The 22,035-nt window shown below is 58.7% G+C and overlaps 1 protein-coding gene across 1 annotated transcript in view; it reads left to right on the top strand.

Annotated features, from left to right (window-relative positions):
* The first annotated feature begins 1,624 nt into the window (after positions 1 to 1,624).
* RET (ret proto-oncogene) overlaps positions 1,625 to 22,035 on the top strand; it is a 52,331-nt gene continuing 31,920 nt past the window's right edge. Inside the window, exon 1 of the mRNA XM_057736920.1 lies at positions 1,625 to 1,861. Coding sequence (XP_057592903.1) covers positions 1,795 to 1,861 — 67 coding nt within the window. The 5' untranslated portion in view covers positions 1,625 to 1,794. The remainder of the gene's footprint in view (positions 1,862 to 22,035) is intronic.

Raw genomic sequence — 22,035 nt, 5'->3', positions numbered from 1 at the left:
CTTCTTGCCATAGGAGCCTGTTGGTAACAAAGAAGTTCCCCTCGGGCCCTCCCTTCCCACTCAGGTCCCTTCGCTGTGCCTAGGCTGAATGTGCAGCCCCGATGGTTATTATCAGCACCAGAGGTAGGGCCTGTCTACACCCAGGGGAGTCCCCCATGGCCAACTCCAGCCCCATAAATCCAAGGGCCTGAGGCCCGGGGAGTGAAAGGCAGGCAACACAAGGTCTGGTGGCCGCAGGGTGGCTCTCCTGAGCTGGCAGCACTGTGCCCTGGCCTCTCGCCAGCAGGCCGGCTTGGACATCTCAGCTGGCAGAGCCCCCAGCCAGCCTGTCTTGGCAGCTCCTCCTCCTGCCTGCGAGGGTGACTTCACTTTGACTTCATATCTGCAGAGTGATGTGCGGAGCTTATTCAGCCCTGAGCTCAGCCTGGCAAGAGGGCGGGGCTCTGTGCACAGCAGGAAAAAGAGACACTGAAATAGGGGCACCCCAGGCCTCGGTACCCTGGACCCTCCCACCGCAGGGCCATGGACTTCCATTTCTCTGTTTCTAGGTGAGGGCCAGACCTCAAAAGGCAGCTAGCGAGTGGGAGGAGAACAGTGGACTTTTCCCACAGAGCCCTAGAACTCACCTCCGACCTCCCCCCAGAAACCCCATGTTAGGGACCCAGAGTCTTCCTTTTTTAGTATCGGATGTGTTTGTGGGCATCATTTCTTGGGGCAAATATTAAATCCTTTTGGGCTCCAGTTCCTCCTTGCTGCTTGCTCTGCTACCCAGTCAGCCCCACATCCTTCGAATTCTTCCGCTTGGTAAGGAAGAGGGGGTACGTACCCTCCAAGCACCCCATTAAAGCCAGCTCTGGGTCTCTTTGAAAGTTATGCCCAGAGTCAGTTTCCTGCTTTCATTGATTGGACCCGTCCTAAAGAGGGAGGTTCACAAACTACCCTAGGACACCCCTAGAGCGACCTCAGACATCGGAAGCCACGCGCCATGCGCACCTGGGAGTGCGCGGAAAGCGAGAGCGCTCTCCTTCGCTCGCCCGGGCTCTTCCCCTCCTCCCGCCTCCGGCCCCTAGAGAGGCCGCGCTCCCACCGCGCCTCCCCCCTCCAAGAAATGGCGGAGGATGCGCGCCGCGCCCGGAGCCGGGAGGCGGGGCGCCTGCCTGGTCTCCGCGTCCGCTCGGGAGCACCCCCGGCCAGTCTGCCCAGACCGCGCTTCCCCGCTTCGCTTCCCTGCCCTCTCTGGGCGGCGGGGAAGGTCGAAGCGCAGAGACCGCGAGCTGGTGCAGAGGCTGAGGAAGAGCAGCTGTGCGTGCGGAGGTGCGCGGAGTGGGGCTGCGGCTGACAGGCCGGTACCCGGGGTCCCGCACCGCGCCCCTCCCCGCACGCCTCCCGGCCCGCACCCCGCATCCGGCACTGGTCTCCCCACCCGCGCGGGGCGGGAACCGCACCAGGCACCGCCGGGGCGGGTCCCTAACGCCCCGCCCTGACTCCCGCACCCCGGCCCCGCCCGCCCCGCCCCGCCCCGCCCCGCCCCCGGCCCGTCCCCCTCACCGCCCCGCCCCGCCCCTGCCCGCGCCTCGGGCGCAACCCGCGCCCGCCCCGCCTCAGTCCCGCGACCGGAGCCGGGCGCACAGCTGCGGAGGGTGCCCCGGAGCCGTCGCCCCGACACTTTGCGCCCGCAGTGTCCGCCGCGCCCCGGACGGGCATGGGGCGGCCCGGCTGAGCGCCGCACCCGGCCGCCGAGACCCCCAGCCCAAGCCGCCGTCCCTCCCGCCGCGGCCCCAGCGTGCGCCCGCGATGGCGAAGGCGACGGCCGGCGCCGCGGGGCTGCGGTTGCTGCTGCTGCTGCCGCTGCTCGGCGAAGGTGAGTCCTGCCGGGAGCGGGTGTCCGCGGCGGCCGGGGCGAAGTTGGCGCCGCGCGCCGAGCGGCGGAGTGGACGCGTTCGGAGACGCCTTGCTGTGTGCGTGGGGCAGCGGGCTGCGCGGTTGCCGGCCGCCTGGGCTCGGCTGGGAGCGGGATGCTGTGGCGCGCAGGGCGCCTCGGGCCCCGCGCTGGGCGGGTCTCGGGCCGGAGCCGGACTCGAGTCGGAGCGGGACGCGGGCCGGGCGGCCGGGGTCGGTGCCCAGCTCCCTAGTCTGCTGGCACCTCGAGCCACACGCAGCGGCGTCTTGGAGCGAACCGAACGGGAGCTTGTCGCCGTTTCGGTGCAGGTGGGGGAGGACGAGTGAGGTAGCCCTAGAAAGCCTGCGACCTGGGCGGGGAGGAGTTGTGTTTCTGTAAAAGATTGTTCCGTCCTGGTTTCCTTTTCGCCCTGCACGTCGATGCATTCCTCCTCCAGCTCTCATACCCTGGCTCGCCGCGGGATGCGGAGGGGATCTGCTCTTTTATAAAAAGGTTGCTTTTCCCTTGTGCGTTTTCGCCGCCCTAGTCCTTAAAAAACCCCAAAGACTGTGGTTTCTAGGGAGGCTGCCCTCGAGGGCCCGCTCGGACTGGCCCAGCGCAGCCGGCTGAGGGCCCGTGGTCGTTCCAGTCCTACCCGCGCGCGGCTTTAGAGTCCGCGCTGCTGCCAGGCAGGGCCACTTGAAGGTGCGGCCTTTGGGACCGTTTGACGGCCCTGGGCCAGTCTGTACCAAGCGCTTTTGACCATCCTGGAGTGGAGGAGGGCTGTGTGCTGCCAACATCGGTACGGGGAGGATTCGACGTGGCCTTGCAAAGGCTACTGCCCCCGCTCCCCGAAACCCGACAGGTGGAGTGAACCTCAAGGCTGTCGAATATTTGCCCCCTTATCTTGACCACGAATTTTAGTTTTCCTCAGTATTTCCCCATACTTATATATGCACCGTTTCCCTCTGAGAGAGGAGCCCCGGCCACCCTCCCCCACTTCTTGCCAAGGGCTTTCTCTCCCTGCACCCTTTGGGAACAGAAGAAGTAGTGGTCCCCTGGTTCTGGCGCTGGGTCCTGCACAGGCTCTGGGTTCGCAGGCCTGCCCAAGGCTTCATTTGTGTGACTGGCTCCTGATCTCAAGCCTCAGATACTGAAGCTAGAATGGGCCCCAGCCCATCATAGGAAAGGCAGAGGAGAAAACCTTTCCTTGCCCGGGGGGGAGGAACAGGGTAAAAAGGATGGGGGATCCGGGGGTCACAGTGCAGTGAGGGGAAAACAGGCAGGAGGAGGCTGAAGGCAGGACAGAAGTAAACGCAAACAAGATGTTCAGAAGATCTCTTGTATCTCTGGGTTGCAACTTTGTAGTTGCGGGTGATCAGGTGCAGTCAGAAGCCAGAGTGGGGTGGGCAGCCGCAGAAACTTGAGGAGGATTTCCTGTGCCTATCCTATGCTTAGCGGGGAGGGGGATGGCGGAGGGGGACTGGCAGCTGGGGGGTCTTCGAGTGTGGGCCTGTGACACCTGACAGGAATGCAGGAGGCTTTTCCACAGCCCGGACTCTCGGAGTTGGGTGGTCAGAGGAAGGCTCTCCAATCCAGGGAAAGCGAGTCCCCTGCTCCACCCACCCTTCCCACGGGATGAGCAACAAACCATGATTGGTGGCACTGAGAGTGGAGAGGGGGCCCCTCATTACCCAGGAGGAGACCGCTGGGCCTTGGGAGAGGCCTGCGGGCACCCTTTGCCCAGAATAGCAAGCCTGGAGCTGCCGAGCCTGGCTCTCAGTGAGCAGACCCGCCGCTCGTGAGCCGCCCACCGCTGCTCAACAGCTCGCCCAGGCTGGGAGCAGCGCAGCCTCGGGGCGCCCTCTTGTGGATGTGGCCCTCCCGTGGCCCAGCTTGTTGCCTGGGGGATGGGCTGGGTCTCTAGAGGATGAAAGCCTTCCCAGTGCTGGACCAGACCCCTCCCCAAGACCGGAAGCTCTCTTCTGTGCTGGGGGACTGACGCGAGAGGGTGGGGAGGCAACCAGATGAAGCCATAGTGGCCTAGACCAGAGTGCCGGGGAAGGAACAGCACTGCCTCAGGGCTGGCAGGGGTGGGCTAGAGGGCCCGGGGATGCTCAGAGCAAGGTCATGGGACATAAACAGACCCCCACGGTGTGCCCCCCTCCACATGTACATACTGTCATTGTGTGTGATTGCACACACCTTCAGAAAAAGATGCCAACCCGCATGCAGACTCCCAGAGTGGGGCAGGACTCCTCACCCACTCTGATATCCGTCCGAGTGCCTGCACGGGCACACACACTCACACTCTTGAATCCACGCTCACACACTCTCACACTCACTCTTGGCCATCGCTAAGACACACTGCTGCCCTTTCTCAAGGATATGTGATCGTGAGGCCTATGGACACACGGTCACACAGCATGGCGTGGCCCCTTCACACTCCACCCTCACCCAGGGAACCCAGCCCCTGTCTCTGCCACTCACACACACTGGGACCCCGGCTTGTATACACAGGGACACCTGCCCCTCCTCTCCCTCATATTCAGGAGCACAGCCCATCAACCCTGGGTATCCTGGAACCAGCGCTAAAGAACTTCCATCTAAAAGTTGTTCTTAGAAGAGAGTCTGGCCTTTTGCTGCTCCAGCGCAGGTCCAGGCATCCCTGTGGCATAGATGAAGAAACTGAGTCCCAGCGTTCGGGCCTCCTCCTGAATGCCTCAGGCTGACTCACCCAGCACCATCTCCCTGACCTCCTGCACTTCCTCACCAGGATCACATCTGTCACCTTTCTGGTCTGGCTTCTTGGATCCCGTTTTGTCCAACACCTCTGGCCACCAGGAAAGACCTGCCCTCTCTGCATATCTTCTGGGGCTCTCGCTTCCAGGTACTGAAGAAAGGAAAACTGGCCACGACTTAGCAGGCCCTTCTCCAGGCTGTTGGACCTGCGTGTGCCACTTCTGCCTGGACCAGCAGGTGCCAGAGCAGCCCTGCAGCCAGGATGGCTGCTCTGCTGACTTCTTTCTGTTTCAGCCCCTTCCCTCTTTAGCCAGGGATGAGTGGTGTCCTGCTTCGCCAGGCTTGCCTGGGCCCAGCCTTCTTTCTCCTCCACCCCAGCCCACAAAGCCCTTCTGGCCTCTGGGAGCTGCCTGTGTCCCACACTGGCTGTCCTGGGCCCTAGCAGAGTACAACCTACTCACGGGTGGAGGGGCTCCTGAGGGTGGGGTCTGCGAGCCGAGAGCAAATGCGACAGTTTATTGAGACCATTGCGAAATTGCCTTTATTCTGCAGAATCGCTTTAGGGACGGCTAAGTAAATCACGGTTTCCATGGTGGTGTGAAGAAAATGGGATGCATTCACCTAATGGGGAGCTAATGGCCTTTTAGCCAGGGGAGGAGAAAACTAATTAAAAATTACAGTGTCTGTTAAACTGGAGCATGGGGTGCCAAGGGGAAGGGAGGGCCAGGAAGCTGCTGCCTCCCCTGAGGCCTTCCCCCACTCTGTGACCTGAGAGAGGACTCCTCCATCCCCTGGCCTTAACTGGATAAGGCTGATGCCAGTAGCAACCACCCCCAGGGGGCTCATGGCATGGTCTATGCTGAGCACTGCCTGTCTGCTTGCTCACTGTATGCTCCCGAAACCCTGAGGGATGTTTCCCCATTTCACAGATAAGGAAACTGAGTCTCCTACAACCTGTGGACTTGAAGCTGTGAAGAGGACTGCGTGACTCCCCACCCCTGGTCCTCTGGCTTTTAGCAAGCCCCTTCTCTGGGCCAGTGGGGTAGGGGACCAGGGGTGGGGCTGAGGAGGAGTCCTGGGAGAGGAAGGTGGCCCTGAGCCCACTCACCCACTGGTGACCCTCCTGCTCCAGGGGCCCTAGGGGCAGCCTGGCCCAGCTCTGGGAGGGAAGTGTGCCACTGTGCTCCGCCACCTGAATCAGGAGCCCCTCGGGGTCTGACTGGGGCTCAGGCGGGTGCTCGCTTCGGCAGCACATATACTAAAATTGGGGCTCAGGCGGGGACTGCTGCTTTAGCTGATGTCTGGGAGGCCTTCGGGTCCAGGAACTGCCAGCCGCTGGGGTCCGGGCATAGCCGGCCCCAGGGGAGGGGCATGTGTCCTCCTGTGCTGGTGGTGTAGGCTGGGTGTGTGGCTCCTGTACCCACCCTCTGCCTGGGGACCCCAAACCTGACAGAAGCTACCGTGCTGGGGTGGGGGGGGGGAGGGGCAGGGGCTGGGCTTCAGGGCACATGGGTACGATTTTGTCTCCTTGTCCAGGAAAGGGCCCTCATCCCCGGGGCTCCAGGACAGACTGGGAGAAGAAAGTGCCTAACTGGACACCCAGGGAAAAAAAGCAGAGCTGGAGAAGTGCCCCCCCCCGCCCCCCCAAACAGTAGTGCTTCCATCCTGCAGAAGTGGCTGCATTTCCACTGTGGAGCCCTCCCGCTTCCTGTGGGTGTGGGGGAGCACACTTCCTTGTGTGGGGGTCTCCTTCGGGCTCAAGCCTCCCATGTCCTCCTCCTCCTTGTTTCTTCTTTTTCCGTCTCATTTCTGCAGTTGTTTTTCTGAGCGAGTGACTTAATAGTAACAGTAACAGTGATGGCGATCCGCCCACAAACACTCCCTGAGGGACCACCTGCTGCTGGGGAGCCTCTCCAGATCTAGGGATGCACTCAGGGAGACAGAGGCAGGTCCCTTTGACCTCAGAGCCGGTCTCCCTACAGGGAGAGAGCTCAAATGTGTGTGTGTGATTTCAGACAGAGGCGGGCTGGGGCGGGGGGCATGGTGGGCAGCCCGGCAGGGAAGTGGCCCTCCTGGCCGTGGGCCACACAGATGTGATGGCAGCGGGGGTCATCTGTCGCCCTCCCACTCCCTCCCTCCCTCTCATTTGCCTCCCCTGGGTTTTCAAGGACCCATCTTCCATGCTTTATGGGTGGGAGTGCTTCAGCCCCTGGAAGGCTGGGAGGTCGGTATGATTCGGAGAGATCAGGCCCAGGGTGTCCCTCTGAGGGCTGTGACCTGGGTGGCCTGGGGAGGGCGCTCCTGGGTGGCTTGAAGGGGAGAGAAGGCTCAGGCCTTCAGAGCCCACGTGGCTTCCCCCTCCCTGCCCCAGAGCAGCAGAGAATGGCAGCCCAGGGCCGTCCATATTCTGGGGAGGCTGTAACTCCTGAAACAGGGCTCCACCCCACCTCAGAGGACCTTAGAGGATGAGGCTGAAGTTCCAGGACACCTGAGCCCCGGTGGACGGGGCCCTCTTCCTGCCCTCCTTTTCCACCTGGTCCTCCCACCATCCACCTTCCCTGAGCTCCGGGGCCAGATGGCACCTGGGCTTCCATCAAGCTCTGGCCGCACAGCTGTGTAATTGTGGGAGCCTCTGGGACCCACCTCTGTCCCCAAGGCTGGAGGCTGTGAAGCCAGTGGCCCTCTGAGCTGTCCACCCTGAGACCCTGGGCAAGGTGGGGTGGGGCAAGAGACAGCAGCAGGGTGCCACTGCTCCCTTCGCTCCTCCCTGACTGGAGCTGATGCCCCTTGAAAGCGTGGTCATGGGGGCGATGATGTCAGTGGGACCTTGCGGGGGAGGCAGTTCAGGCACCACCTGGGCCCTCAAGGAGAGCAGGTGGCCAGCCCCGAGCAAACACCTCTGTTTGCTTTTGCCTTGTGAGTGGCCCCACAGAGTATAGCAGCCAGGGCACCACTGCAGAAAGGTTACCTATACGCCTGGACAGGTGTGTCCCACCTGGTGGTCCAGCTGGTGCAGGCTTTCCATGACATCAGCAATGCCTCAAGGGGGCTGGGGGAGCTCTATGGCAGGCAGAGACCAGTTCTGGGACCTGCTCAGTGGAAACGCTCGCGCCCCTGCAGACCCAGGTCCTTGGGGGTCCCAGCACCTCCCCCGCAAGATTCAGGTACTGGAGGCTGGACCTTATCACAGTCTTAAGTTTTTGCTCTTCTGACATGGGGTGCTATTGTCTGGGTCCTGCAGGGCCCTGGGCTCCAGAGAAGTGCCTGCGGGACAGGGTGTGGCTGAGGGAAGGAGGCAAAGTTCCAAGCTGAGTACGGGCCCTGACCTGCGCTCTGATTAGAGAACGCCTTCTGCTGCTAAAACAATCAGAAAGCCCCTGGCATGTGGTTGCAGTGTCTCACCCGCACCCCACCATGGGCCTATGGAATTGCCAGAAAATTCCAAGGGTTCTCACTCGTACAAAAGGAGAGAAAAAACAGTGTACGTTCTCTGAACTTTAACAGCCTGGAAGATGCTTGGGAAGATATGCACTCTGTGTGCCAGGACCTGAGAGTGGGGTGAGTGTGGGGGGTGACCTGGGGGCTCAGAGTGATGGTGCGAGTCTGCGTGGAGAGAAGGAGTTTATTAAGTGTCTTCCTCCAATTGTTCTGCCTCTGAAACAACCAAAGACCCAGACACAGTTACACGGCGAAAGACCCAGAAGCTGGGGGGCGGGTCCTGGGTGGGCTTTCTCCTTGCCTGCTCCCCCTCCACCCTGCCCTTCCAGCATTGCCTGTGGGGCGTCCACTGCTGTCTAGTCTCTTCTTTCTGGGAAGGAGAAAGGATGGAGTCGGAAAGCAGGCTCTGTTCCAACCACCACTTAGCCATGACGTGGGCGCCCGCCATCTCCTCGCCTGTGGAAGCAGGGTTAATACACACTTAGCGCTGTGGGCACGTGCTTTGCCACTGGGAGGGGTTGAGCCTTGTCAGACGGGCACGCACAGGTGGTCTTTGCAGGAGTCTCATGCAGCAGGACCACACACATGACTCCACAGAGCCTTGAAAAGTCTCCGCTGCGGACCCTCTCCAGTCTCTGCTTCTACAGCCTCCCACCCACCTGTATCTGTGAGGAGGGGAGACTGTGTACTTGGGGAGGACAGAAACCCCCAGTCTCAGTGTCTCAACACAGTCCATTTTCCTCCTGCTCCTGGTCCCCTCCCCTGCCCCCCCCGCCCCTGGCTATGTGCGTGGGGAGGGGAACAGAGCGCCCAGGAGCCCGGCCTGGAGGGGCCTGGAGCGCTTTGCCCACGTCCACAGACCGGTCCATCACAGGGTGCTTCGCTCTGCAAGAGAGGCTGGCGCACAGAGGAGAGCATGGTGGCCCAGCGGGTGCGCGCTGGGCCACCTGCACACGCTCCCGGGGTCCTTTGTCGACGCGGGCCCCTGTGCACGGCTCTTCCAGGCCAGCCTCTCCTGGTCAGCACGGCAGGAGCCTGCGTGGGGCCTAACAGCCGGGAGGGAGGTGGGGAAGGCTGGGGTGGCAGACAGGTACAGCTGACTTTCTTCTAGGTGACGTTCACATAACATAAAATTAACTGTTTTAACGTGAACAATGTGGTGACTTTAGTGCATTCACAGGGTTGCTTAGGCGTCACCTGGGTCGTTCCAGAACACGTTCGTCACCCCCAAAGGGAAACCCCATACCCATTAGGCAGTGCTGCCTGGTCCCCCCACCCCCGCCCCTGGCAGCTGCCACTCTGCATCGGTCTCTATGGACCTGTCCATTTTGGGTGTTTAATATAAACTAACCTTTGTATTTGGCTCCTTTTACTTAGTCTGAGGTTTTCAAGGTGTATCCACATTGTAGTGTGTATCAGTGCTTCATCCCTTTTAAGGCTGAGCTGTATTCCATTGCATGTATATGTCACATTGATCTATTCCTTCATCTCTTGGTGGACATTTGGGTTGTTTACACCTTTTGGGTCTTGTGAATCATGCTCCTGTGAACATGTATGTGCAAATCTCTGAGTCCCCCTTTTCAGTTCTCTTAGATGTATACTTTGGAGTAGAATTGCTGGGTCATATAATTGCAAGTTTCATTTTTTGAGGAACTGGCAGACTTTTCTGCAATAACTGCAACATTTTACAATCCCACCAGCAGTCTGTGAGGGTTCCGATTTCACCACATCCTCACCAACACTTGTTATTTTCTATTTATGTTTTTAAATTGTATCCATCCCACTGGGTACAAAGTGGTATCTCATGTGGTTTTGACTTGCATTTCCTTAATTACTGGTGATGTTGAGCATTTTTTGTGTGCTTCTTGGCCATTTGTATCTTCTTTGGAGAAGTTATCTATTCAGGTCCTTTGCCCATGTTTTGACTGGGTGGGGGGGGGGGTGTCTTTTGGTTGTTGTTTGCTTTATCAAATTTCCACCAAGTGTTGCAGAGCAGTTTTTGCCCAGAGACATTTCAGTGTCTGAGCCCCAGGTTCCTTTTGAAGAGGACATGGGTTCATCTAGTGTCCTTCTGTGGGGATTGAGTTACCATGACCCCACTGGGACCCTGAGGACACTCTCAGAAAACCCGGACCCTAAAGCCACATTGAGTTCAAATGTCCCGGAAGCAATGGTGTCACATCTTGTATGGGAGGCGCCAATGCCCAAGGACCATCCTTTGAAGGACCCAGGGGGTGGGGAGAAGGGAGAGGTTCTGGGAACCAGTGACCCACCCAGCCCACCTGACAAGGCGGGACTCAGCCGCAGGGGAACCCAGGGCTGCCCTGTCTTGCTAAACCTCAATCCAGACGCTAAAAATAACCAGGCGGATCTGGTATAAGTTGATTACCGTCATTGCAGCTGTGTGATGTCATGCTGCCAGTCCCTTGAAGCTGTTTCCCCGGACAGCAGAATGTACCAAGGCAGCGTAGCCCCCTGCCGTACACCAAGAAGCTGCTTGCGTGCCGGGGCCCAGCACAGGGTGGGAGGGCCTTAACTGGGGTTAGCAGGAAGCCTTTGTGGGCCCAGGCAGATCTGATTTGAGAGTCAGGGAGAGAGCGAAGAGAACTGGCTCTGGCTTCCACTAGCAGGTGCTCTGTCCCAGTAGTGCTTCCTGGAAGGGGTCCCTGTCCCGGTTCACGGCTGGGAACAGACCCAGAGAGAGCCTGAATGCCGAGCCAGCCACACGGCAAGGCAGTGAAGGAGCATGGCTCCGGCCTAGCTCTGCCCTTGTCCCTCTGCTTCCGCAAGTCACCCCGACATCTCTCCTTTGTATCTAGACTCACTTCTCAAGGTGGTACTAGAACCTGACAAGGGCAGAGATGCAGACCCCTCAGGGCTCTCTACTGTGTCTGGCAGGCGTGGGCGCATCAGGCCCCCAGCCTCCACGAGCACCTGCGCACGCAGCAGCCGTGACTGTGTCTCTCCCCGTCGGCGGGGTGGGGGCTGGCTGAGCAAAATCCCGCCTGGTCACGCCTTCCCAGGCCTTCGCCCTATTTCACTGGGATGTGAAAGAGCAGATTTGCCCGAGGAGGCTTTTAGGGGCTCCTGCCTTTTTGAGGAGGCTGAAGGAGGCCGTGGGTGGTTATTTATGGTTGTATTTTTCTGCCTGGTCGGCAGTCAGGCGGGTGGGTGGCCCGGAGTCCCAGGTCATGGTGTCCTGGCTTCTCCACCTGTGTGTGCATGGCCTTCACTGAGCAGAGGAGCCTGGTGGCCACGCACCCTGGCCTGGGTGGGACCCTCGGCTTCAGTCCAGGCTCACTCTGTGTGGCCTTGGGCAAGGTATCCTCTCTCTGCCTCGGTTTCCCCTCTGTAAGACAGGAATCGGAATCGTCGTTACCTTTGGCACTTGTGGTGTGACGTGGGACGATGCACGTGAAGCACTTAGAACAGGGCCTCGCAGGAAGAATGTAGGAGTCTCGCCCGTTAATGTTGAATGAGGGCGAGAAGGGTGCTGGGGGAGGGGCAGAAATGGGCCGGACCATCTCTGCTCGAGGAGCTCGAGATAGGTGGGGTGACAGGTTTAAGTCTGAGCCGCAGTGCCCTGCTGGGTGTGAGGGGGACAGTTGCCCGGGCAGAAGCACCAGGGTCAAAGCCGGGGACGTCCTGACCTGGCGCCCCCAGTCCAGGGCTGGCACACCCACAATTGACTGGGGCCGCAGGGCACGAGAGCCCTGGAGCCGAGGGGGCCTGGTGACCCTCACAAGTCATCAGCAGGCCACTTGGGTGGCCAGTCTTTTTCCAGCCAGGCCTTGCCCTGGGTAAGAAATTAATTGTAACCTAATTGGCAGTTTCCTTTGCATAGAAGCCGGAAGGAACTGCCCGCGAGGCTGGTGATTAACTCGGCAGCAGCTGGGTGTCCATCATCTGAGCGCGGCCGCTGCAGCTGGCCTGGGCGGGTGGGGACGCGCGGTGGCCGCGGGTGCGTGCTGGGGGCGGCCTCGGGCCCGGGCCTCTGGGAGCAGAAGGCTGGGGCCTGTGTGCAGGGGTGAGTCTGCACTGCTGGCTCCTGTGCGGCCGGCTGCAGACCTCGGCGGCCCACCTCACGCCCCCAAACCTCAGCCACACCCGACCCCTTCCCCACCCTCGGCAGAGGGCTCCGTGGGTGCTGTGAGGGGTGTCAGGAGACCCGGGCCTGGTGGCAGTTCCACTCTTAGGGCAAGGGGTGAATTCTGTTTCCCAGCGTTGGATGGGGAGGGTGAGGTCTACAGCAAGAGCTCGGGCAAAGTGTGCAAGGCGGAGCTTGTCACACAGGTGGAGGTGTGTGCAGCGCTGGTGGTGCCTCTGAGGCACGGGCTGGCCCTCGGGTCTCTCCTCCCCCCTTCCAGCTGCTCCTCCAGGCCACCGGCCACCCTGTCCAACCAGGACCCAGGAAGACAGATGTCTGGGGAGGTACTGCACCCCCACATTGGGTCCCGTGCAACCCCCCACCTCAGACCACACTGCAGGGGCTCAGGCTGGAGGGATGATGACGGGCAGGGCCTGGAGAGCTGTGCGGTGTGTGAAGCCCCGGACCAGACAGGCAGGCAGGAGCCTGGGCCCTGGGAGAGGCAGAATCCCCGGGAGCGTGGAGAGCCCCGGGCACGCAGTGTGTGCCAGGATGGGTGCTTGCTCCTCCTTGTGTGCCAGCCCATCCAGCTGGCCCTGCTGGGAGCCCAGGACAGACCAGGAAGGCCACTCAGCCTCGTGGCCACATTGGCACAGGCTGCCCACAGGGGGCTGCGGGCAGCATTTGGGGAAGAAGAATTTTAAGAGTGGAATTAAGGCTGCACTAGTGGTGACTGGTGTCATCACTGGGCATCAGGGAAGCAGCTGGCCCTGGCATCTGTTGGGCGCCCAGTGCATGCCCTGAGCTGTGCATCTGTTGGGTACACCTGTGGAGGCCATCTTTTTCTCGATGATTTTGTGGACAAGGCTTCAATTCCCAGCATCAGGATGGGGACAAGCTGTCAGATCTCCCCCGCAGGAGGCATTGGCAGGTGACTGAGTACAGCTGAGCTGAGCCAGGGACCCATGAACAGAAGCAGCTGGCTCTCCAAGTGAGGTGTCTGTGGACCGTCAAGTGACTTAAGCCCGCCCAGGGCTTCCCTTCACTGCTCCGTGCCAGGCATCAGGCAAGGTTCTGGGGATGCAACGGTGAGCAGGACAGGCCCAGTGCAGCGCTGTGGGTCTTTACAGCCTCTGCACCTGTTAGCGTCACGTGAGTGCTCTGAGTGTTGAGGAAAGGCCAGCATGGTTTGGCATGTGCGGGAGAGGGCTGAGCTGCGCAGGGGCTTGCCCAGGAGAGGAGATGGGGTGGGGGACCACATACCTGGGGGCCGTGGGCAAGGCTGGGAAGAGTGAGGACGAGGCCTGGAGCCAGGGTGTGACCGTGGGACCTGCAGGCCGAGGCTGCAGGCATCAGGCCTGGCACAGGAAACCCAGCGAAAGGCTCAGAAAGACACCTGAGAACAGGTGTGTGTGGTGGCTGCCCAGGGCAGGTGGGAGGCTGGGAGCTCTCGGAACCCCAGGTGCAGGAGGGAACTGAGTTGTTGAACAGGGTGCAGTGAGTGGTCACACGGGACTCCTGGGGTTGGCACCTTGGCACATGTGGGGAAGAGGTATGGCCACACAGGCAGAGGGAAGAGCACTCAGGTGGCCTGGGCCTGGCCTCTGCCTTCTCTGTGGGGTGACCCTCTGGAGCCAGGGCCACATCATGACCCCTGACTGTGAATTCAGGCCCCGTGACCTCTGTGGGCCCCTTGCCCCCAAAAAAGTAAGATTATATTTCATGACTATTAATATCAAGACAAATATAATTCAGGCTGCTTTATTGTCACACAGTCATCATTATTGCGTTTCTCTCTTCCTTTGTGTGGGCCCCCGGGCACTGTGCTCACAGTGTGCACTGAGGCCATTGGCGTGGGGGGCACAGGCCCCAGCACCTGTCGGTGCCTGTTGGAAATGGAGGACCTGGGACTCTGGCACTAAGGGTGGACCCACGTGGCCAGGCCCATGTGTGCCCTCTCCCAGGGGATGGCGAGCCCCTCAGCCATTCAGGTCTCTCCTGTACCTGCGTGCTGTAGTCCTGTGAGCCAAGGCAGGAACCACAGCAGAAACCCGCAGTGCCCAGGTGTTTACCTGGCCCACCTGGTGGTGGGCAGCCAGGGCAGCATGGGGGGGATGGCAGATGGGGCCAAGAACTTGCTGTTCTGTTCTTCCTCGGTTCTAAAGGAAGAGTTGTGGGCACATCTTTAAAACATATGACACCAAAACACAGGCAACAAAAGGAAAAGTAGGTAAATTGTATTACATCAAAATTTAAAACATCAAAGGACACAGTCAACAGTGAAAATGCAGCCTGTGAAATGGGAGAAAATATTTGCAAATCATCTGTCTGATAAAAGGTTACTGTTCAGAATATATGAAGAACTATATAACTCAACAACAACAAAACCCAATTCAAAAATGGGCAAAGCGGGACTTCCCTGGCAGTCCAGTGGTTAAGACTTCACCTTCCAATGCAGGGGGTTCAGGTTCGATCCCTGGTTGGGGAGCTAAGATCCCACATGCCTGAGGGCCAAAAAACCAAAACATAAAATAGAAGCAATATTGTAACAAATTCAACAGAGACTTTTTTAAAATATGGGCAAAAGCACTTGATCAGACATTTCTCCAGAGAAGCAGTCAATAAGCACATGAAAAGATGCTCAACATTACTGATCATTAGGGAAATGCAACTCAAAACTGCTGTGATATAACCTCACACCCATTAAGTTGGCTACTGTCAAAAGAAAATTGGCAAATCACAAGTGTCGGCAAGGATGTAGAGAAATTAGGACCCTTATACACTGTTGGTGGGAACGTGGAATGGTGCAGCCACTGTGAAAAACAGCATGAAAGTTCCTCAAAAAATTAAAAATAAGATTACCATACTATCCAGCAATTCCACTTCTGAGTATATACTCAAAATCAAGATCTCAGAGTAATATTTGTATACCCACATTCATAGCAGAGTTATTCGCAATAGCTAAAAGGTGGAAGCAACCCAAGTGTCTATCAGTGGATGAATGGATAAACAAAATGTGGTATATCCATACATGGAATATATTCAGCCTTAAAAAAGGAAGGAAATTCTGATGCATCCTACAACATAGATAAACCTTGAGGACATTATGGTAAATGAAATTAAGCCAGTGACAAAAAGCAAAATGCTGTATGATTCCACTCATATGAGGTACCTGGAGTAGTCAGATTCAGAGACAAAATGTCGCATGGTGGTTGCCAGGGGCTGGAGGAACATGGGGAATAGGAGTTCGTGTTTAATGGGTGTAGTGTGTCAGTTTTGCAAGATGAGAAGAGTTCTGGAGATGGACGGTAGTGATGGTTGCAAAACAACGTGAATTTATTTTAATGCCACTGAACTATACACTTAATGGTTAAGATGGTAACTTTATGTTATCTGTATTTTACCACAATTAATTTTAAAAACTAGGATCCCCTTTATATATCCCCAAATTCGTTATTTTCAGCGGAGCCTTCCCTGATCTGTGCTTTTTCCCTCAGAGCAAAATTACATTACAGTCCCTTGCAAAACCAGCCTCCAGCTGGGACAAAGCATGGAGATTACAGGGTGTGCGAAGCATACTACAGGGTGACCCTGAGAGTGCATGTGTGTGTGTGTGTGCATGCACACGTGTGTGAATGAGCACACGTGCTCTGCCTAACGCCTCCCAGTGGGCCGTGCTCCTCAGTTATCAGCAAGTCATTTCCTGAGCCAGGGTCAGTGATTTTCTTCTCAGCCGTCCTTGTGGCTGTTTGCGCAACCCCAACTGCTGGTCTCACCAAGGCGGCTAGGGCGCTAGAGGGCGCTGCGTGCCCCATGCCAGCCTTGTGAGCACAGGAGGGGCTCCTTCACATGAGGCTCCTTCCGGCCCATCCTTGCTGCTGACCATCCACCTGTGGCTCCCGGACCACGCCAGAGTGTCCTAGCCAAGTCTGATCTCACCCAGCTCTCTGGCCCCACCTCCTCTCCTGTCCCACATTCTGACCATTTCCCAGTGTGCCCACCCCTGTTTGTACAGCCATTTGCGTATTAGTTTGGTCCTTCATTGATTGATTCACTGGTTCACTCATTAGTTTGTCCTTTCAGACAGTTCTTTCAGGCAGAGGGTGATGTGATCTGACTGACCCTGGCTGCTCTGTGGCAAGTGGCCCATGGGGTCAAGGGTGGTCAGGGAGACTGGTTGGCATCATGGTGTCATCCAGGTGGAGGAGGTGAGGGTGCACGGCAGCTGGAGGGGGCGGTGGCAGAGGGCAGTCTGTGGGCTGGTATAAGGGATGAAGAGGGAAGGGCTCAGGGCAAGTCTGAGGTGCGTGGTGCCTGGACTTGGGGTGGGGGGACTGGGTGGTCCTCTAAGCTGGACTGAGATGAGGGGGAGGATGGAGCAAATTGGTGGAGGTGCGTCTGGCACTCGGGAGGAGGTCAGTCTGGTGAACGTGGCAGTCCTCTGCCCAGAGGCAGTCATTCGAGCCATGGGACTGGCTGCTGTTTGCTAGAGGAGAATCTGGAGAGAGAACACCTAGAGGATAAGCCGAGAAGAAGGAAACCCTCACGGGGGTGAGTAGGCTGACAAATCAGAGTGAAACTGGAGAGCACCAACCACAGGAGGTCCTGGAAGCAACCAGAAAGAAGAGGGAACACCAGGAGGGACAGTTAGAATGAATACAGAGCTTTCAGAAGCAGGGCAACAGAAGCATGCCTTTGAAGGGCAGAATAACTGTCCTGCAGAATTCTCTACCCAGCAGAAGTACCTTTCAAGAACGAGGTAAAAGTGTTTCAAAAGGGCAGGGGGGGGGCAAGAAAAACACAGACCCAGGTTCATGCTTGCTGTGAGTGGATGAGGGTGAAGGGGGGGATGGGAGGGGCAGCAGCGTTGCTAAGTGCCCTGTTAGGTTGGCCGTGGGTTCATGGGTGTTTGTTGCAGAATATACTTTCAGCATGAATGTGCCATAAAATATACGCTTTGTGCGTATCAAGTGTTCAACTACAATAAAGAAAAAACGTGAACGGGGTGTGGGAGGAGGGGCGTGGCATGGACGAAGAGAAGGTGATGGTGCCAAGCGCTCTTGTCTGGGCATTGGGGCTGGAGGGACCCCCCACGGGGACAGCTGGCCCGCAGGGGGAGGGGCCGCCCCTGGGGAGGAGTCCACGAGGTCTGGTTCCCATTCCCAGTGAAGATGATGGCATTAGGAAACCGTCTGTTAAGGAGATTCTGCTGGGCCGTAATAAAACTGTCATCTGCATGATCTGGCACTTGTCAAGGGCAGGAACAGGACTGCCTGCCCAGTGAGTGGATTCTGCAGGAAAGGGCCTGCCTTGCACACAGATGCGGGCACTGCTTTAACCTCATGCAGTGCTTAGATCATACCACTTCACCGTGTTTCTTCTTTCTTGAGAGACCCCAATTCTGCCTTTTACATTGCAGTCCTAGGACATGTTTTAGTCGTCTGGGGCCCTGTGCATGTCCGTGGTGGTGTGACCATGGGGAATGCAACTCACTTTGATTAGCCAGGGGCACCCGGTTAGGAAGTGCCTGCCTGGGTCTGGCCTGGCATGGTCAGATGGCAGCACATCCTCCACCGACGGTGGCGAGGAGGTCACAGGAACCTCAGGGCAGCTGAGTGTGGCCCCTGATGGCTGGGGCTGGCCAGGAAGGCTAGTGAGGTGAGCCTACAGTCAGGGCCGTGAAGGCTCAGTGTGCCTCACTAAGTGAATGAGAGGATGGGGGAGGGAGGTGCGTGTGCAACAAGGTGAGAGAATGTGTGCGAGTGTGTACCCACGTGCATGTGAGATAAGACGTGTGTATGTACGAGAGAGAGGTGTGTGTATCCGTCTGCGTCCAATCAGGAGACAGCACCCACACAGCAACGGAAACAGGAGAGCTTAAACTGAGAGTTGGTCAGTAGTAGTGAGTGTAGGAGAGCTCTGGGGGCCTGCCTCAGGCTGAGAGCGGGCACCCGGAGAAGGGGCCCCCTCCCCAGGCTGGGGTCACAGCCCACTGCACGTGGAGAGGTTGTCTGGGTTGCACGGGCCGGGACTGGCCTGCAGGCTCGGGGCCAGCAGGAGGCAGCCCTCCAGGGCACAGGGGAACTGAGGCTGTCAGTAGGTGCTTAGAGGCACCTGGGGGGCGGTGGGAAGGTGATCGTGGGGCCAGGGCGTGGGCTGCTCTGGCGCCAAGGAACTGTGTGCATTTGGCATGTGACCGAGGTGACGCCCACAGGATGTCCCCACACCCTGTGCTGCAGAAGTGAAGGATGGCAACCAGAAACCTTGTCCACCTGCCGTGTCCTCCACCACAAAGAGGGTGCTCACAGAGTCCCGTGTGGGTCTGGGAATGTGTGCACGTGTGACCAGTGTGGGTAAGAGTGCGTGTGTGAGTGTGCACACACGTCTGAGCTTGTGGAGGGTTGAATGAACGAGTGTGAGGTGGGAACGTGGGCCCGGTTCTCTCTGCATCCAAATAGAAGTAAATGACACATCCCAACCAGGTATGGAACACTGAAAATGCGTTTCCGGAATGCAGAAAGGCTGGTGACTGAGTGAGACCATCAGTGCTCTTTACCTGTAAAGATGTTGGAGGAGACCCTGCTTGGAGCAGGACAGCACCTCGCCCCACTGAATGTTAGTTTCACGTTTTCTCCCTGCAGGGTGGGAGCAGATAGGGTCCTGGGCCCAAGCACCCTGCATGGCCATGCATACACACACACACACACACACACACACACACACACACACGCACACGCCGTGAAGGTTCCTGGGGTCTCCAGATGCGCACCGTGACTTGGGCCTTTGGCAGGTGTGTCATGAGCAGTGTGGGGCCCGCCCCTCCTGTGTGAGCAAAAACCAGCTCCTCCCCCCTTGGTGCGGTGCCAGGGCAACCTGAGGAACTGGTGCCGGCAGGGAGGGGCAGTCATCTGGCAGGGCCCTAGGCTTCCCGGTGGGGCCAGCATCTGCCCTGATCCTGACTCCCACAGCCATTTTGTTAGCTATTGTACCAAACCCCAAGATGCACAACCTCCAGCTGTTTGACCTTGGGAAGCCTTCTCACTCCCAGCCTCAGTGTTCTTACCTGTGAAATGGGGCGGTGATGGGATTTGAGCACAGTGATTGTAAATCTGAAGTGAGAGCTTCGTACAGTAGCTATCTGTGCAAAGGTGAGGCCTGTCTGCGCCTGCACCAGCTGCTCCTCCTGTCCCGGCCTGCCCTTCTCTTGTTCACAGTTGAAGAAAGCGAGGCCCAGAGGAGGCCAGCACTGCAGAGGCTGCACAGCCCTGTGAAACTGGACACTCATGACGGCGCGTCCCAGGCTCTCCTCATTCACCCAGCAGGATTGGCCGCGTCATTTGTGGAGCCCAGTATAGAATGACGGTGTGGTCCCCTTGCTCTAGAATTTTGAAGGATTTCAGGACACTGACAGCAGAGCATTAAACCAAGCATGGGGCCCTGTGGGGCCCCCAGGCTACACCCCCTTGAGGCCAGCCCTGCACCCACGTCCTCATTCCCAGCCTTGGACCATGTGTTTTTCCCTCTAAAAGTGTTTGTGACAAGGAGGAGCATTAAGGCAGCCATGCCCTGAGCAGGGACCACCTGGGAGACGTTTTAAGTGCATTTAAGTCTGTTTCTGCTCACAATCATTGTCCGACCCACAGATCCCTTTTGGCAGCAGTGGACTGGGCCCCACACGGATCCTGGAGGGCCTGGCTCTTGTGAGCTGAGAGTGGGCAGGGCCCATCTGCTCCTGCACATGTGGTCTGTGTGGTGGGGGCTGGACCAGCTCGGAGTTGAGGGCTTCCGGGAGCTCAGGCTCCTCCCGGCCCCCAGACCACTGAAAGTGCATGCATTCAAGGGGGCCCCGGAGGAAGACCCCCATTCTGGGTCTGCTCCTCTCTACCTGGCAGGTGGGGCGAGTATCTCCCCCCGCCATAGAAGACCCACATGCAAGGCCCTTCTGCAGGTGGCTCCAAGGGCAGCCACGTCTTACACAGCGGACCAGGGCCGGGGGGGTGTGTCCTGAGAGGGTGAGGCAGCAGAAGCCATGCTCAACTCCTGATGTAGGTTCAGTTGTCATACAGCATCCCCTCGCTGGTACCCCGGGGGCCAGAACGCAGACCTCCCCTCTCCACGGAGAGGTGTGGCACAGCAAGGAGAGCTGGTGGCCTGGCGGGCTGGAAGACACAGGCGCTACCCTCAGCTCTGTGCCGTCTTGTGGGCCCACACCCACCCTGGGCTCCCCCCAGCAGAGCCCCTGTGGCTCTGGGAGTTGGGACCCGCTGGTAGCATCTCGGATCTTCAGAGGTTCGTGTGAGCCTTTCTGGAAGGATAAGGAGGACGCTGGTGCCACCACCTCTGACTGAGTCCCCTTCTCACCCAGCCTGGTGCCACAAGGCTGGGCTGCCACCAGGCCACCACCTGTCAACCACTGGGAATTACAGTCTCTCAGCCTCTTTGTGGCCAGAAAGGCGAGCTTCCCTAGAGACAGTGAGCCCTCAGGGACCGTCTTCCACTCCTGGTGTTGCTGACTTGCGGTCACCGCTCAGGGCTCGGTGGGGCAGTGGGCGCGGTGGCTGCAGGGCCTGGCCCGCTGTGACATGGGGTTGAGCAGGCCAGTGAGGGATGTGCTGCTGGAGAGACTGCCTTCTGAACCCCAGCTCTCTGGCTGGCTGGGTGCATGCCCTCGGGCATACAGACGCTTGCTTTCTATCCTGCCTGTATCTGTTTGCAAAGCTGTCCCCCTGGCCCCTCCATCTGGGGCTGCGAAGAAAATGGAGGGTTAGTGTGTGCGTGGGGGGCTTGGCCGTGTGCTGTGTTGGTCCAGCCGGCCGCGCTCACCCCAGGCCGCACCTCTGAGAGGTGGTGGGAGGCTGCGGTGGTCCAGGTCCTCTGGAGAAGGCGGTGGGAGAGGGAAGGGCGAGCCCTTCCTCCTTCTGACCACGGGGCGGTGAGCATCAGCTTCCCAGCCCCTTCCTGAGCCTCCTACAGCTCCCCCCCTGCCGAGCTCCCCTTAGACTCTCTGACTTGCAACCTTCATGGAGTGTTGGAAGGAAAGGAAGTTGGGCTACTCCTTGCGACTCAGGCCCTTGTCTTGGGGCAGCAGAGCTGTGCCTGGTTCTGATCCCCTTCTGAGCCTGCCTTCCCAAACGGCCTTCCAGGGGCTAGGCGGGGTCCGCCATGAGCTGGGAGCCCCTCTGATTTCTGTGAGGGGAGGGCAGACCTGGTGTCACTCTGCCAGGTGGCATAGTGGGACTCCAGCACACTCCTGGTGGGAGGTGGCAGCCAAGCCCCATCAGGGACCCCTCTGCGGCTGTCCCTCCCCTCCTGTTGAGTGAGGAGGCACCACAGGGAGTGCTCCTGCCTTTGTCTCAAGAGCAGCAATGAGCAGTATCTTAGGGTCCTCTTTGGAAGGACCGTGTGTGCTTCTCCCAGGAAGCACGAGCCTGTGGAGGGAATCCTAGCTCTGCGGGAGGACCTGTCAGCTGTGGCCCATCACTCAGCCCAGCTTGCAAAAGCCCTGCTCTGAGCCGGTGCCATCGGCTGCCCTTTAACAGGAGCAGGGATGAGGGCAGCCTTGTGGGCACTTGGGGCTGACGTAGCCCTCTGAGCTGCCTGCCGTCCCTGCTAGGGTCAGCTACTCAATCCCAAAGAAGTCAGCCCTGAGTGCATCTGTGGGGCAGCCTGTGTCCTCTTGGGCCAGTAGAGAGGGTGTGGGGACTGGAGGGTGGCATTCAGCCATGGGTAGGCAGCTCCTGCTGGTGGTCTCTGCCAGCAAGACCCCAGGATGGGGGAAGCAGGGTCTCAGCGCTCCCTCCCCAGAGTTCCCCAGTGTGACTGTGTCATGGGGCTCCTTGAGCTGCCTCCCCCTTGGACGGCAGGCAGTGTGATGCTCTGGGGTGGATCC

This window comes from Hippopotamus amphibius, chromosome 5, assembly GCF_030028045.1.
Source record: "Hippopotamus amphibius kiboko isolate mHipAmp2 chromosome 5, mHipAmp2.hap2, whole genome shotgun sequence".
Classification (NCBI taxonomy): domain Eukaryota; kingdom Metazoa; phylum Chordata; class Mammalia; order Artiodactyla; family Hippopotamidae; genus Hippopotamus; species Hippopotamus amphibius.
This window is presented reverse-complemented; position numbering and strand designations above follow the sequence as displayed.